The sequence below is a fragment of the Nerophis ophidion genome, linkage group LG01 (assembly GCF_033978795.1).
Source record: "Nerophis ophidion isolate RoL-2023_Sa linkage group LG01, RoL_Noph_v1.0, whole genome shotgun sequence".
NCBI lineage: Eukaryota > Metazoa > Chordata > Actinopteri > Syngnathiformes > Syngnathidae > Nerophis > Nerophis ophidion.
The window spans coordinates 14,550,226-14,569,133 of NC_084611.1; the positions used below are offsets into that span (position 1 = coordinate 14,550,226).

Sequence of the window (18,908 nt, forward strand, 5' to 3'; positions counted from 1 at the left end):
CACCTTCTACCGTCTCATTAAATAAGTGTATAAATGTTTTGTTGTCAAATGTTAAGGTGGTATTATTAAATAGGTGTCTGTGTCTAATGATCTAAGTTTCTGTTTTCTTAGCGTTAAGTTGCAAAAAGTTGCTGGGCATCCATTGTATAATTTCTTTAAGACACACCTCCAGCTGACTACAATCTGGTGTGTTGGTCAGCTTCAGGGGCATGTGGAGTGTATATCAAATATATACACTGTATATTTATGTATGTATGTATGTATGTATGTATGTATGTATGTATGTATGTATGTATGTATGTATGTACGTACATAGAGCAATGTACATGTACATGTGTATTTGTTGTTGCAGGAAGAAGAAGATGTTCCTCCAATTAGAAAAGGTCGTTTGCATCTTTGGAGATATCAACAAGAAGCAAAGACTTCTCACCTTACTGAGATCCAGACCATCGACATGTCTGCTATTCTTGATATCAAATGGTGCACACACACACACACACACACACACACGTAAATAAATGATAGCAGAAAAGTTATTAGTTATCAAAATTATATATTTTTTTAATTTTACTCTGTGTGTGTGTGTGTGTGTGTGTGTGTGTGTGTGTGTGTGTGTGTGTGTGTGTGTGTGTGTGTGTGTGTGATGAGTTACCTGGCCAGGTGTCATGTGGCGGTGTCAGGAAAGGTGCTGATGGGTCTGGCAGCTTCTAATGGAGAACTACAAGTACACACACTGTCACCTGAACAGGTACACACTCCACATACTTTGTGTAGTATTTTCATGTCTACTCTACTTGTCATGTTGTGTTGTGTTATTACACTTATCGTATGTGACACATCCTACTCTGCTTGTCATGTTGTGTCGTGTTGTGTAGTGTTACACTTATCAAATGTGACACATCCTACTCTACTTGTCATGTTGTGTCGTGTTGTGTAGTGTTACACTTATCAAATGTGACACGTCCTACTCCACTTGTCATGTTGTGTTGTGTAGTGTTACACTTATCGTATCTGACACATCCTACTCTACTTGTCATATTGTGTTGTGTAGTGTTATACTTATCATATGTGACACACTCTACTCTACTTGCCATGTTGTGTTGTGTTGTGTAGGGTTACACTTATATGTGACACATCCTGTTTTACTTGTCGTGTTTTGTTGTGTAGTGTTACTTATCAAATGTGTAACACATCTTACTCTACTTGTAATTTTGTGTTGTGTAGTGTTATCATATATGACACATCTTACTCGTCATTTTGTGTAGTGTTACACTTATCAGATGTGACACATCCTACTCTACCTGTCATGTTGTGTTGTGTTGTGTAGTGTTACACTTATCATATGTGTCACACCCTACTCTACTTGTCGTGTTGTGTTGTGTAGTGTTACACTTATTGTATCTGACACATCCTACTCGTCATGTTGTGTTGTGCAGTGTTACACTTATCAAATGTGACACACCCTACTCTACTTGCCATGTTGTGTTGTGTTGTGTAAGGTTACACTTATATGTGACACATCCTATTTTACTTGTCATGTTGTGTTACACTTATCATATGTGTAACACATCTTACTCTACTTGTAGTGTTGTGTAGTGTTACACTTATCATATGTGACTCTCCTTGTCGTGTTGTGTTGTGTCACACTTATCATATGTGACACATCCTAATCGTCATGTTGTGTAGTGTTACACTTACCAGATATGACACATCCTACTCTACTTGTCGTGTTGTGTTGTGTTGTGTTGTGCTGTGTGGTATTACACTTATCATGTGACACAACGTACTATACTTGTCATGTTGTGTTGTGTAGAATTACACTTATCACATGTTTAACACATCCTACTCTACCTGTCTTGTCGTGTTGTGTTATGTTGTGTTACACTTATCACATGTAGCACATCCTACTCTACTTGTCATGTTGTGTTGTGTTGTGTTACATTTGTCATATGTGACACATCCTACTCTACTTATCATGTTGTGTTGTGTAGTGTTACACTTATCATATGTGACGTATCCTACTCTACTTGTTGTGTTACACTTATCATATGTGACGTATCTTACTGTACTTGTTGTGTTGTGTTACACTTATCATATGTGACACATCCTACGCTACTTGTCATGTTGTGTTGTGTAGTACTACACTTATCATGTGACACATCCTACTCTACTTTTCATTGTTTATGTTGTCTTGTGTTGTGTTAGTGTGTTGTGTAGGCCCATTGTGCATGTTTTTTGTCACCACACTAAATGTTGTATTGTTGTGTTATGTATGACCATTATGCAGTTGTTGTGTAGTGATACACTGATGGTTGTGTGTGAGTAGGATCATTATGTAATTGTTGTGTAGTGATACACTGATGTTTGTGTGTAAGTAGGACCATTGTGTAGTTGTTGTGTAGTGATACACTGATGGTTGTGTTTTGAGTAGGACCATTGTGTAGGGATACACTGATGGTTGTGTTTGAGTAGGATCATTATGTAATTGTTGTGTAGTGATACACTGATGTTTGTGTGTAAGTAGGACCATTGTGTAGTTGTTGTGTAGTGATACACTGATGGCTGTGTGTTGAGTAGGACCATTGTGTAGGGATACACTGATGGTTGTGTTTGAGTAGGACCATTGTGTAGTTGTTTTGTAGGGATACACTAATAGTTGTGTGTTAAGTAGGACCATTGTGCACGTTATGTAGTTTTTGTGTAGTGACATACTGATTGTTGTGTGAATTTGACCACAGTGTAGTTGTTGTGTAGTGATACACTGATAGTTGTGTGTTAAGTAGGACCATTGTGCATGCCGTGTAGTTGTTGTGTGGTGATACACTGATGGTTTTGTGTGAGTAGGACCATAGTGTAGTTATTGTGTAGTGATACACTGATAGTTTTGTGTCAAAAGGACCATGCTATAGTGTGTAGTGGTTGTGTAATGACAGTGATTGTTGTGTGTCAGTAGGAAAGAAGTGTAGTTGTTGTGTAGTGACACAGTGATTGTTGTGTGCCTCAGTAGGAAGGCAGTGTAGTTCTTGTGTAGTGACACAGTGGTCGTCTGTTGTGTACTGACACAGTTATTGTTGTAGTCAATAGGAAGAAAGTATAGTTGTGTAGTGACACAGTGATTGTTGCGTCTGTCAGTAGGAAAGCCGTGTAGTTGTTGTATAGTCACACAGTGATTGTTGTGTGTGTCAGTAGGAAAACAGTGTAGTTTTGTAGTGACACAGTGATTGTTGTGTGTGTCAGTAGGAAGACAGTGTAGCTGCAGTGTAGTGACACAGGGGTTGTGTGTGTCAGTAGGAAGGCAGTGTAGTTGTAGTGTAGTGACACATGATTGTTGTGTGTGTCAGTAGGAAGGCAGTGTAGTTGTTGTGTAGTGACACATGACTGTTGTGTGTGTCAGTAGGTAGGCAGTGTAGTTGTGTAGTGACACAGTGATTGTTGTGTGTGTCAGTAGGAAGGCAGTGTAGTTGTTGTGTAGTGACACGGTGATTGTTGTGTGTATCATTAGGAAGGCAGTGTAGTTGTTTTGTAGTGACACAGTGATTGTTGTGTGTGTCAGTAGGAAGGCAGTGTAGTTGTGTAGTGACACTGATTGTTGGTGTGTCAGTAGGAAGGCAGTGTAGTTGTTGTGTAGTGACACATTATTGTTGTGTGTGTCAATAGGAAGACAGTGTAGTTGTTGTGTAGTGACACAGTGGTTGTTTTGTGTCAGTAGGAAGGGAGTGTAATTGTTGTGTAGTGACACAGTGATTGTTGTGTGTATCAGTAGGAAGGCAGTGTAGTTGTTGTGTAGTGACACAGTGATTAGTGTGTGTCAGTAGGAAGACAGTGTAGTTGTTGTGTAGTGACACAGTGATTGGTGTGTGTGTCAGTAGGAAGGGAGTGTAGTTGTTGTGTAGTGACACATGATTGTTGTGTGTGTCAGTAGGAAGGCAGTGTAGTTGTTGTGTAGTGACACAGTGGTTTGTTGTGTGTGTCAGTAGGAAGGCAGTGTAGTTGTTGTGTTGTGACACAGTGATTGGTGTGTGTGTCAGTAGGAAGGCAGTGTAGTTGTTGTGTAGTGACACATGATTGTTGTGTGTGTCAGTAGGAAGGCAGTGTAGTTGTTGCGTAGTGACACATGATTGTTGTGTGTGTCAGTAGGAAGACAGTGTAGTTGTTGTGTAGTGACACAGTGATTGTTGTGTGTGTCAGTAGGAAGGCTGTGTAGTTGTTGTGTAGTGACACATGATTGTTGTGTGTGTCAGTAGGAAGACAGTGTAGTTGCTGTGTAGTGACACAGTGATTTGTGTGTGTCAGTAGGAAGACAGTGTAGTTGTTGTGTAGTGACACAGTGGTTGTTGTGTGTGTTAGTAGGAAGGCAGTGTAGTTGTGTAGTGACACATGATTGTTGTGTGTGTCAGTAGGAAGGCAGTGTAGTTGTTGTGTAGTGACACAGTGGTTTGTTGTGTGTGTCAGTAGGAAGGCAGTGTAGTTGTTGTGTTGTGACACAGCGATTGGTGTGTGTCTCAGTAAGAAGGCAGTGTTGTGTAGTGACACAGTGATTGTTGTGTGTGTCAGTAGGAAGGCAGTGTAGTTGTTGTGTAGTGACACAGTGGTTTGTTGTGTGTGTCAGTAGGAAGGCAGTGTAGTTGGTGTGTAGTGACACAGTGATTGTTGTGTGTATCAGTAGGAAGGCAGTGTACTTGTTGTGTAGTGAGTGACACAGTGATTAGTGTGTGTCAATAGGAAGACAGTGTAGTTGTTGTGTAGTGACACAGTGATTGTTGTGTGTGTTAGTAGGAAGGCAGTGTAGTTGATGTGTATAAATACATGATTGTTGTGTGTGTCAGGAGGACGGCAGTGTAGTTGTTGTGTAGTGACACAGTGATTATTGTGTGTCAGTAGGAAGGCAGTGTAGTTGTTGTGTAGTGACAGTGATTGTTGTGTGTGTCAGTAGGAAGGCAGTGTAGTTGTTGTGTAGTGACACGTGATTGTTGTGTGTGTCAGTAGGAAGACAGTGTAGTTGTTGTGTAGTGACACAGTGATTGTTGTGTGTGTCAGTAGGAAGGCAGTGTAGTTGTTGTGTAGTGACACATGATTGTTGTGTGTGTCAGTAGGAAGGTAGTGTAGTTGTTGTGTAGTGACACTGGTTTGTTGTGTGTGTCAGTAGGAAGGCAGTGTAGTTGTTGTGTAGTGACACTGGTTTGTTGTGTGTGTCAGTAGGAAGGCAGTGTTGTTGTTGTGTAGTGACACATGATTGTTGTGTGTCAGTAGGAAGGCAGTGTAGTTGTGTAGTGACACAGTGATTGTTGTGTGTGTCAGTAGGAAGGCAGTGTAGTTGTTGTGTAGTGACACATGATTGTTGTGTGTGTCAGTAGGAAGGCAGTGTAGTTGTTGTGTAGTGACACTGGTTTGTTGTGTGTGTCAGTAGGAAGGCAGTGTAGTTGTTGTGTAGTGACACATGATTGTTGTGTGTCAGTAGGAAGGCAGTGTAGTTGTGTAGTGACACAGTGGTTTGTTGTGTGTGTCAGTAGGAAGGCAGTGTAGTTGGTGTGTTGTGACACAGTGATTGGTGTGTGTCTCAGTAAGAAGGCAGTGTAGTTGTGTAGTGACACAGTGATTGTTGTGTGTGTCAGTAGGAAGGCAGTGTGAGTCTACAGGTGATCAACAACAAGAAGGTGTCAGCAGGACTTGTTTTGTCGTTAGATTGGTCCACTGGAAGGATGGACAGGTGACGTCTCTCTCACAATATGACTATAATAAATGTATGTCCTAGTAGTATTCTACACAAATGTTGTGTGTGTGTGTTGTGTTTTGGTGAGCAGCAGTGACGTGAAGGTTGTGTGCAGCGACTCAACAGGAAGTGTCAGCGTCTTTTCTTTGCACCAAACTCACCTTTCACCTGTCACTCACCTAAGAGCTCACGACTATGAAGCTTGGATCTCCGCCTTCTCTTACTGGGACACAAACCTGGTGTACTCAGGTACTACTACTACTACTACTACAACTACTACTACTTCAAAGTACTAAAATATTTACTGCTAGTTCTCAACCTTCTGCTACTGAGACACACACCTGGTGTACTCAGGTACTACTACTTCAAAGTACTACAATATTTGCTACTAGATCTCAGCTTTGGGACACACACCTGGTGTACAAAGGGACTACTACTTCAAAGTACTACAATATTTACTACTAGATCTCAGCCTTGGGACACACACCTGGTGTACTCAGGTACGACTACTACTACTACTAGTACTTCAAAGTACTTCAGTATATACTACTAGATCTCCACCTTCTCTTACTGAGACACACACCTGGTGTACACAGGTACTACTACTACTTCAAAGTACTACAATATTTACTACTAGATCTCAGCATTGGAACACACACCTGGTGTACTCAGGTACTACTACTACTACTTCAAAGTACTACAATATTTACTACTAGATCTCAGCCTTGGGACACACACCTGGTGTACTCAGGTACGACTACTTCTACTACTACTAGTACTACTACTACTACTTCAAAGTACCTCAATATATACTACTTGATCGCCACGTTCTACTAGGATGAACAACTGGTGTACTCAGGTACTGCTACTACTACTACTACTACTACTACTACTTCAAAGTACTACAATATTTACTACTAGATCTCAGCATTGGGACACACACTTGTTGTACTCAGGTGCAACTACTACTACTACTACTTCAAAGTACTACAATATTTACTAGTAGATCTCAGCCTTGGGACACACACCTGTTGTACTCAGGTACGACTACTACTACTACTACTACTTCAAATTACTTCAATATACACTACAAGATATCCGCTTTCTACTGGGACACACAACTGGTTTACTCAGGTACTACTACTACTACTTCAAAGTACTACAATATTTACTACAAGATCTCAGCAATGGGACACACACCTGGTGTACTCAGGTACTACTACTGCTAGTACTTCAAAGTACTTCAGTATATACTACTAGATTTCCGCCTTCTACTGGGACTCACACCTGGTGTACTTAGGTACTACTACTACTACTACTTCAAAGTACTACAATATTTAATAGTAGATCTCAGCCTTGGGACACACACCTGGTGTACTCAGGTACGACTACTACTACTACCACTACTTCATAGTACTTCAATATATACTACTAGATATCCGCCTTCTACTGGGACAAACACCCGGTTTACTCAGGTATTACTCCTCCTCCTACTACTACTACTACTACTACTACTACTTAAAAATACTACAATATTTACTACTAGATCTCAGCCTCCTCCTACTGGGAAACACATGGTGTGCTGAGGTACTATTACTACTACCACCACCACTTCAAAATACTGCATTATTTACTACTAAATCTCAGCCTTCTCCTACTGGGACACACACTTGATGTACTCAGGTACTACAACTACTACTACTTCTACAAAGTACTACAATATCTACCACACCATCAATCAACACCATGAATTTATAATGTGGACCCCGACTTAAACAAGTTGAAAAACTTATTCGGGTGTTACCATTTAGTGGTCAATTGTACGGAATATGTACTGTACCGTGCAATCTACTAATAAAACTTTCAATCAATCAATTAAAAAAACACAACATATTGACCATGTACAAAATAAATGTTGAGTATGTATAAAATAAATATCGACTATGTATAAAATAAATAGTGACTATGTATAGAAGAAATATTGACTATGTATAAAATAAATATTGAAAATGTGTAAAAAATCAATATTAAATAGGTTTAAAATAAATATTGAATATCATAAAAAATATATATTTAATATGTTTGAAATAAATATTGAATATGTTGAAAATAAATACTTTATTTGAGTAAATGTTGTGGTACTATGAAGTATCTATGTTAGTAAATGTTGTGGTACTTTGAAGTGTCTATTTTAGTAAATGTCGTGGTACATTGAAATATACATGTTAGTAAATATTGTGGTACTTTGAAGTATTTTTTTAGTATATATTGTGATACTTTGAAGTATTTATGTTAGTAAATGGTGTAGTACTTCGAAGTATCTATGTTAGTAAATGTTATGGTACTTTGAAGTATCTATGTTTAATAAATGTTGTGATACTTTGATGTCGCTATGTAAAATTTCATATCTTAAATAAATATTGAATATGTATAAAATAAATATTATATATATATAGAAAATATTGAATATGTCTAAAATAAATATTGAATATTTTTAAAATAAATATTGAATATTTTTAAAATCAATATTGAATATGTATAAAAAAATTTAATATGTATAAACTAAATATTTCATATGTTTAAAGTAAATATTTAATAAGTATAAAATAAATTTTGAATACCGGTATGTATAAAATAAATATCGATTATATATAAAATAAATGTGAAATATATAATAAAAATATTGAATATGTTTAAAATAAATATTGATTATGTATAAAATAAATATTGAATATGTCTAAAATAAATATGAAATATATAATGAAAATATTGAATATGTTTGAAATAAATGTTGAATATATATATATATATATATATATAAATAAAAATATTGAATATGTATCAAATAAATATGAAATATGTATACAGAAAAATATGAAATATATAACGAAAATATTGAATATGTTTGAAATAAATGTTGAATAAATATATATATATATATGTATACATATATATTGAATACATATGAAATAAATATCGAATATGTATTAAAATGAATATTAAATATATAATACAAATATTTAATATGTTTAAAAATATATTAAATATGTAAAAAGAATATTGAATATATATAAAATTATTGATTATTAATAAGATAAATATTGAATATGTTCAAAATAAATATTTAATATGTATAAAATAGATATTGAATATGTATCTAATAAATATTGAATCTGTAAAATAAATATTAAATGTGTGTAAAACAAATATTGACTATGTATAAAATAAATATTGTTGTCTTCTCAGGCGGTGATGATTGTAAACTTAAAGGCTGGGATCTCAGAATGGATTCTTCCACACCCACATTCACCAGTAAAAGGTACTATTTACTATCTATCTTAGTATGTGTTGTGGTACTATTTACCTATTATCTTAGTACATGTTTTGGTACTATTTACCAACTATTTTAGTACATGTGGTACTATTTACTCTGTATCTTAGTACATGTTATGGTACTATTTTTTATCTATCAAAAAATGGTACATGTTGTGGTACTACTTACTATATATCTTAGTACATTTTGTGGTACTTTTTAGTATCTATTTTTGTAAATATTGTGGTACATTTAAGTATTTATTTTAGTAAATGTTGTGGTACTTTGAAGTATCTATCTTAGTAAATATTGTGGAATTATTTTACCAGCTATGATAGTAAATACTGTGGTACTTTTAATGATCTATGTTGGTAAATTTTATAGTAATTTGAAGTATCTACTCAAGTAATTATTGTGGTACTTTGAAGGATCTATGTTAGTAAATATTGTGGTACATTGAAGTATTTATGTTAGTAAATGTTGTGGTACTTTGATATATCTATTTTAGTAAATATTATGGGGTTATTTTACTATCTATTTTAGTACCTACCTGTATTGTGGTACTTCAAAGGATCGATGTTTGTAAATATTGTGGTATTTTGAAGTATCCGTTCGTAAATATTATGGCATTATTTACTATCTATGTTAGTAAATGTTGTTGTTCTTTGAAGTATCTATTTTGATAAATATTGTGGTACTTTGAATTATATATGTTAGTAAATATTGTGGTACTTTGAAGTGACTGTTAATAATTACTGTGGTACTTTGAAGTATCTATGTTAGTAAATGTTGTGGTACTTTGATATAACTATTTTAGTAAATGTTGTGGTACTTTAAAGTATCTATGTTGGTAAATCTGGTTCTATGTTAGTAAAGTATCTAAGTCAGTATATATTGTGGTACTTTGAAGTATCTATATCAGTGAATATTGTGTTGCTTTGACGTTTCTATCTTAGTAAATAAAGTGGAATTATTTACTATCTATGTAAGTAAATTGTGTAGTACCTTGTAGTACTCTTAATGTTAATATTTATTGTGGTACTTTGAAAAGGTACTTTTACCACTGTGAGTACCGCTGGAATCTCCAATACAGCAACGTTCCTATTGTCTGGCCATATAAGTCTAGAATACTCCTAATTAGAGTTATGGTTATGCGCCATGAATGGTCATAGTTATAGTATGAACTATGACTATGACCATTCATAGTTATAGTTTTAGTTATCGTTATAGTCATAGTTCATTGAATGAACTATGACTATAACTATTCATGGCGCATAATCATACCTATAACTATCAACATAGATGAATGTTGATATTTAAAGTTTAAATTTATATTGTTCCAAAGGCATTCTATGGGCGTGTGCAGCATTCACAGCAACCCCCATCGAGAACACATCCTTGCCACTGGCAGGTAAATATCATCAACTATCTCAACTATCATCATCAACTATCTAAACTAGCATCAACTATCTTAACTATCACCATCTATCTAAACTATCATAATCAACTATCATCAACTATCTTAACTACCACCATTTATCTAAACGATCATTTAACCATCTCAACAATACAAACTATCAACTGAACTATCATCAGGTGTCTTCACTATCATTAACTATCCAAACGGTCATCATCAACTATCTAAACTAGCATCAACTATCTTAACTATCACCATCCATCTAAACTATCATCAACTCTCATAACTACCACCATTTATCTAAACTATCATTACCTATCTCAACAATACAAACTATCAACTGAACTATCATCAGCTGTCTTAACTATCATCAACTATCTAAACTAGCATCAACTATCTTAACTATCACCATCCAGCTAAACTATCGTAATCAACTATTTAAACTATCATCAATTATCTTAACCATCACAATCCATCTAAACCATCAAAATCAACTGTCTTAACTATCACCATCCGTCTAAACTATCATTAACTATTTCAACAATAAAAACTATCAACTTAACTATCATCAGCTGTATTAACTATCATTAACGAACTAAACTACCATCATAACATCATTATCAACAATGTTAACTCTCAGTATTATTATTGTATCAAATATAAAGTACCGTATTTCCTTGAATTGCTTAAAACCTCTTCTCACTCCTGCGCTTACCCAAGGCATGCGGTAAAAGTAAGCATGTGCTAATTATTTTAAAACCTCTTCTCACTCCGGCACTTACCAAAGGCATGTGGTAAAAGTAGGCATGTGCTAATTATTTTAAAACCTCTTCTCACTCCGGCACTCACCAAAGGCATGCAGTAAAAATTTGAGTGTGATGTAAGCTTGGACCTTAAATCCTACTGAATAGCTCCTAATATTCTTCCCTTTATGCGATTTCAAATTACCGGTATTGAAATCAGCCTCCTCCATTTTGAAAATGATGACAGGGGAATTGTCGCCCGTGACGTCACGAGTTTGACCAGGCGGTAATACTAAGCATGCGCTAATTATTTTGCAAAGCGAGTTTGACCCGGCAGTAATTCAAGGCAGGCGCATACTATATGCCCTGCAGCAATTCAAGGAAATACGGTATGTATACTTTAAGTAACTATGTAAAATATAAAGTATGTAAACTATGATTATTACATCAAATATAAACTATGTGATGTATTGAAGTTTTTGTGTGTGTATTTCAGCTACCATGAGAAAGTACTGCAACAATGTGAAAATATTGAAGTATTTGTGTGTGTATTTCAGCTATGATGAGAAAGTACTGCAAAATGTGGAAGTATTCAAGTATGTGTGTGTGTATTTCAGCTATGATGAGAAAGTACTACATCAATGTGAAATTATTGAAGTAGTTGTGTGTGTATTTCAGCTACGATGAGAAAGTACTGCAACAATGTAAAAATATTGAAGTATTTGTGTGTGTATTTCAGCTCCGATGAAAAAGTACTGCAAAATGTGAAAGTATTCAAGTATGTGTGTGTGTATTTCAGCTCCGATGAGAAAGTACTGCAACAATGTGAAAATACTGAAGCATTTGTGTATGTATTTCAGCTACGATGAAAAAGTACTGCAACAATGTGAAAGTATTGAAGTATTTGTGTGTGTATTTCAGCTATGATGAGAAAGTACTGCTACAATGTGAAAATATTGAATTATTTGTGTGTGTATTTCAGCTACCATGAGAAAGTACTGCAACTATGTGAAAGTTTTCAAGTGTTTGTGTGTGTATTTCAGCTATGATGAGAAAGTACTGCAACAATGTAAAAATATTGAAGTATTTGTGTGTGTATTTCAGCTACGATGAGAATGTACTGCAACAATGTGAAACTATTCAAGTATTTGTGTGTGTATTTCAGCTATGATGAGAAAGTACTGCAACAATGTGAAAGTATTTAAGTATGTGTGTGTGTATTTCAGCTATGATGAGAAAGTACTGCAAAAATTTGAAAATACTGAATTATTCGTGTGTGTATTCCAGCTATGATGAGAAAGTACTGCAACAATGTGAAAGTATTGTGTGTGTATTTCAGCTCTGATGAAAAAGTACTGCAAAATGTGAAAGTATTCAAGTATATGTGTTTGTATTTCAGCTACGATAAGAAAGTACTGCAACAATGTGAAAGTAATCAAGTATGTGTGTGTGTATATCAGCTATGACGAGAAAGTACTGCAGCAATGTGAAAGTATTGAAGTGTTTGTGTGTTTTTTTCAGCTATAATGAGAAAGTACTGCAACAATGTGAAAATATTGAAGTATTTGTGTGTGTATTTCAGCTCTGACGAGAAAGTACTGCAATAATGTGAAAGTTTTCAAGTATGTGTGTGTGTATTTCAGCTATGATGAGAAAGTACTGCAACAGTGTGAAAATATTGAAGTATTTATGTGTGTATTTCAGCTATGATGAAAAAGAACTGCAGCAATGTGGAATTATTGAAGTATTTGTGTGCGTGTATTTCAGCTACGATGCGAATGTACTGCAAAAATGTGAAACTATTCAAGTATGTGTGTGTGTATTTCAGCTACGATGAAAAAGTACTGCAAAATGTGAAAGTATTCAAGTATGTGTGTGTGTATTTCAGCTCCGATGAGAAAGTACTGCAGCAATGTGAAAATATTGAAGTATTTGTGTGTGTATTTCAGCTCCGATGAGAAAGTACTGCAACAATGTGAAAGTATTGAAGTATGTGTGTGTGTATTTCAGCTCCGATGAAAAAGTACTGCAAAATGTGAAAGTATTCAAGTATGTGTGTGTGTATTTCAGCTCCGATGAGAAAGTACTGCAGCAATGTGAAAATATTGAAGTATTTGTGTGTGTATTTCAGCTCCGATGAGAAAGTACTGCAACAATGTGAAAGTATTGAAGTATGTGTGTGTGTATTTCAGCTCCGATGAAAAAGTACTGCAAAATGTGAAAGTATTCAAGTATGTGTGTGTGTATTTCAGCTCCGATGAGAAAGTACTGCAGCAATGTGAAAATATTGAAGTATTTATGTGTGTATTTCAGCTACGATGAGAAAGTACTGCAACAATGTGAAAGTATTGAAGTATTTGTGTGTGTATTTCAGCTACGATGAGAAAGTACTGCTGTGGGACGGTCGAAGTATGCGAGCTCCTGTGAGTGAGAGCACTTTGGGAGGAGGAGTGTGGAGGTTGAAGTGGCATCCTTCTCACCACCATCTTCTCCTGGCAGCCTGCATGCACAATCATATACATGTTCTCAATACTCAACATAGCACAGGTGAGCACATCATCATCATAGTCATACAGGTGAACATCGAATTCATACTGGTGAACACATCATCATCATTATATACAAATGAACATAATATTAATAAGGGGATCACATCATCATAATAATCCAGGTGAGCACATCATAATACAAGGGAACATCATATTAATACAGGTGAACACATTAATACAGGTGAAGACAATATTATTACAGGTGAAAAAATCTTCATATTAATACAAATGAACATAATATAAATACAGGTGAACACATTGTCATATTAATCATTAATATTACTAGTATTACTGTAATACTACTAATATTAATGCTAACAATGTAAATAATACTATTACTGTCAGTAATACAACTAATATTAATGCTAACAATGTAAATATTACTAATATTACTGTCAGTAATACAACTAATATTAATGCCATCCATCCATTTTCTACCGCTTATTCCCTTTGGGGTGGCGGGGGGCGCTGGTGCCTATCTCCGCTGCAACCGGGCGGAAGGCCGAGTACACCCTGGACAAGTCGCCACCTAAATATTACTAATATTATTGTCAGTAATACATCTAATATCAATGCCATCCATCCATCCATTTCCTACCGCTTATTCCATTTGGGGTGGCGGGGGGTGCTGGTGCCGATCTCCGCTACAATCGGGCGGAAGGCCAAGTACACCCTGGACAAGTCGCCACCTCACACTCACATTCACACACTAGGGCCAATAACAATGTAAATATCACTAATATTACTTTCAGAAATACTACTAATATAAATGCTAACAATGTAAATAATACTATTACTATTTTTAATGCTACTGATATTAATGCTAACAATGTTAATAATACTACTATTACTGTCAGTAATACTACTAATAATAATGCTAACAATGGAAATACTACTAATATTACTGTCAGTAATATTACTAATATTATTGGAAGTAATACCCCTAATATTACTGTCAGTAACATTACTAATGCTATCAATGTAAATACTACAAATATTACTGTCAGTAATACTACTGCTATTACTGTCAGTAATACTACTGCTATTACTGTCAGTAATACTACTAATATTACTGTCAGTAATAATAATAATATTACTGTCAGTAATACTGCTAATAATAATGCTAACAATGTAAATACTACCAATATCACTGTCAATAATACTACTAATATTATTGTCAGTAATACCACTAATATTACTGTCAGTAATATTACTAATGCTAACAATGTAAATACTACAAATATTACTGTCAGTAATACTACTGCTATTACTGTCAGTTATATTACTAATGCTAACAATGTAAATACTACATATATTACTGTCAGTAATACTACTGCTATTACTGTCAGTAATACAACTAATATTACTGTCAGTAATAATAATATTACTGTCAGTAATACCACTAATGCTAACAATGTAAATACTACCAGTGTTACTGTGAGTAGTACTACTAATGCTAAGAATGTAAATACTACTAGTGTTACTGTGAGTAATACTACTAATGCTAAGAATGTACAGTAAATACTACCAGTGTGTCTGTGAGTAATACTACTAATGCTAAGAATGTAAATACTACCAGTGTTACTGTGAGTAATACTACTAACGCTAAAAATGTAAATACTACCAGTGTTACTGTGAGTAATACTGCTAATGCTGAAAATGTAAATGCTACCAGTGTTACTGTTAGTAATACTACTAATGCTAAGAATGTAAGTACTACTAGTGTTACTGTGAGTTATACTACTAATGCTAAGAATGTAAATACTACCAGTGTTACTGTGAGTAATACTACTAATGCTAAAAATGTAAATACTACCAGTGTTACTGTGAGTAATACTGCTAATGCTGAAAATGTAAATACTACCAGTGTTACTGTTAGTAATACTACTAATGCTAACACTGTAAATACTACTAATATTACTGTGAGTATTACTAATGCTAAGAATGTAAATACTACCAGTGTTACTGTGAGTATTACTACTAATGCTAAGAATGTAAATACTACCAGTGTTACTGTGAGTAATACTACTAATGCTAACAATGTAAATACTACCAGTGTTACTGTGAGTAATACTACAAATGCTAACACTGTAAATACTACTAATATTACTGTGAGTATTACTAATGCTAAGAATGTAAATACTACTAGTGTTACTGTGAGTAATACTACTAATGCTAACAATGTAAATACTACCAGTGTTACTGTGAGTAATACTACTAATGCTAACACTGTAAATACTACTAATATTACTGTGAGTATTACTAATGCTAAGAATGTAAATACTACCAGTGTTACTGTGAGTAATACTACTAATGCTAAGAATGTAAATACTACCAGTGTTACTGTGAGTGATACTACTAATGCTAACACTGTAAATACTACTAATATTACTGTGAGTATTACTAATGCTAAGAATGTAAATACTACCAGTGTTACTGTGAGTAATACTACTAATGCTTACAATGAAAATACTACCAGTGTTACTGTGAGTAATACTACTAATGCTAACAATGTAAATACTGCCATTGTTACTGTAATACTACTAATGCTAACAATGTAAATACTGCCATTGTTACTGTAATACTACTAATGGTAACAATGTAAATACTACTAATATTACTGTGAGTATTACTAATGCTAACAATGTAAATATTACCAGTGTTACTGTGAGTATTACTACTAATGCTAAGAATGTAAATACTACCAGTGTTACTGTGAGTAATCAATCAATCAATCAATGTTTACTTATATATACTAATGCTAACAATGTAAATACTACCAGTGTTACTGTGAGTATTACTACTAATGCTAAGAATGTGTTTCCATGCAGAGGCAGCTGGGGGAGCGTGTCCAGTGGTGGCGTCGTACGTCCTGCACAACTCCTTGGCTTACGGAGCCGACTGGTCTCAACTTCCTGTGGGGGAACCTGCTCCTCCCGCCCCTTCCCCCACGCTCTCGAAGCCGGCAGACGGTCACCTGAAGATCCAGTACGAGTCTCCCACCGGCAGCCTGGACACCTGCCTGGAGGACCACAGTGGACGTTACGTCCCAGAAGACCTTGGAGCAGCTGCCAGTGCAGGAGAGGTTGTCGGTCGCCATGGCAACACATCTTCTTTTCTGCTCGCCAGCTGCTCCTTCTACGACCACGTGCTGCATCTGTGGAGGTGGGACTACCTGGCAGACGGTACGTGTTGACCTCACCTTCTTCTCACGTGGTCCACACCTTCCTTTCCTGTCTTTGTCAAATAAATATCCTTTTTATTAGCCTGGTTCCAAATTGTCCTTACTTCCTGCTGTGATGTGTCCAAGGGCAGCTCGATTTCAAAATAAAGTTACCTGACACAATCTCATTTATCATCATCAACCATCTAAACTATCATCATCCACTATTTAAACTATCATCATCAACCATCTAAACTATCATCATCCACTATCTAAACTATCACCATCAACCATCTAAACTATCGTACATTTTCTAAACTATCATCCACTATCTAAATTATCACCATTGACCATCTAAACTATCATCCATTTTCTAAACTATCATTCACTATACAAACTATCATAATCCAGTATCTAAATTATCGCCATCAACCATCTAAACTATCATCCATTTTCTAAACTAGCATCCACTATCTAAACTATCATAATCCACTATCTAAACTATCACCATCAACCATCTAAACTATCATACATTTTCTAAACTAGCATCCACTATCTAAACTATCACATCAACCATCTAAACTATCATCCATTTTCTAAACCAGCATCCACTATCTAAACGATCACCATCAACCATCTAAACTATCTTCCATTTTCTTAACTATCCCCCACTATTGTCATCAGTTATCTACATTTTCACCATCAAGTATCTAAACAATCATCAACTAGCTAAACTATCATCATCCACTATCTAAACTATCATCATCAACCATCTAAATCAGCATCCATTTTCTAAACTATCATCCACTATCTAAACTATCATCATCCACTATCTAAACTATCACCATCAACCATTTAAACAATCATCCATTTTCTAAACTGTCATCCACTATCGCAACCATCATAATCCACTATCTAAACTATCACCATCAACCATTTAAACTATCATCCATCTTCCAAAGACATGCACCTGGGTATAGGTTAATTGGCAACACTAAATTGGCCCTAGTGTGTGAATGTGAGTGTGAATGTTGTCTGTCTATCTGTGTTGGCCCTGCGATGAGGTGGCGACTTGTCCAGGGTGTACCCTGCCTTCCGCCCGATTGTAGCTGAGATAGGCGCCAGCGCCCCCCCCCATCCATCCATTTTCCCCCCGAAAATGGATGGATGGATGGATATCTAAACTATCACCATCAACTATCTAAACTATCATCATCAATCATCTAAACTATCATCATCAACCATCTACCATTCACTATCTAAACTGTCGCAAACAACTATCTAAACTATCATCAACAACATTTAAACCAGGGAAGTGTAGTTGCTTTCGAAGCTGGCGGTGTTTCTGGGTGTTGTTGATAAATGTCTTTCGCTTTGCACAGTAGAGTTTTAACGTGCACTTACAGATGTCGCGACCAACTGTAGTTACTGGCAGTGGTTTTCTGAAGTGTTCCTGAGCCCATGTGGTGATATCCTTTACACACCGATGTCGCTTTTTGATGCAGTACAGCCTGAGGGATCGTAAGTCTGTGACATAATGGCTTACGTGCAGTGATTTCTCCAGATTCTCTGAACCTTCTTAAACTGTTGAACAAGTTGCTCAGGCATGTGTTGACAAAGTGGGGACCCTCGCCCCATCCTTGTTTGTCAATTACTTAACATTTTATGGAAGCTGTTTTTATAGCACCCACCTGTTCCCAATTAGCCTGCACACCTGTGTTCCAAATAAGTGTTTGATGAGAATTCCTCAACTTTCTCTGTCTTTTTGCCACTTGTGCCAGCTTTTTTCAAACATGTCGAAGGCATCAAATTCCAAATGAGCTAATATTTGCCAACTAAGTTTTCCACTTTGAACGTTAAATATATTTTCTTTGCAGTCTATCCAATTTGCAAATCATTGTTTTCTGTTTTTACCATTTACACAACGTGACAACTTCACTGCTTTTGGGGTTTGTAGTTCTTGGGGTTCAGTTTATTCAAGGTAGTTATTGGGGTTCAGTTTAACACATGTAT

At 35.6% G+C, this 18,908-nt stretch overlaps 1 protein-coding gene across 2 annotated transcripts in view; it reads left to right on the plus strand.

Annotated features, from left to right (window-relative positions):
• The window catches only part of dph7 (diphthamide biosynthesis 7), a 28,672-nt gene extending 11,675 nt beyond the window's left edge, over positions 1-16,997 (plus strand). Inside the window, exons 3-10 of one of the 2 annotated variants that reach the window (XM_061896723.1) lie at positions 353-480; positions 649-748; positions 5,616-5,707; positions 5,802-5,959; positions 8,957-9,029; positions 10,369-10,434; positions 13,558-13,730; positions 16,564-16,997. In XM_061896723.1, the coding sequence (XP_061752707.1) occupies positions 353-480; positions 649-748; positions 5,616-5,707; positions 5,802-5,959; positions 8,957-9,029; positions 10,369-10,434; positions 13,558-13,730; positions 16,564-16,928 (1,155 nt within the window). In that variant the 3' untranslated portion in view covers positions 16,929-16,997. The remainder of the gene's footprint in view (positions 1-352; positions 481-648; positions 749-5,615; positions 5,708-5,801; positions 5,960-8,956; positions 9,030-10,368; positions 10,435-13,557; positions 13,731-16,563) is intronic. The other variant, XM_061896731.1, reaches the window with a different exon arrangement.
• Positions 16,998-18,908: the final 1,911 nt, after the last annotated feature.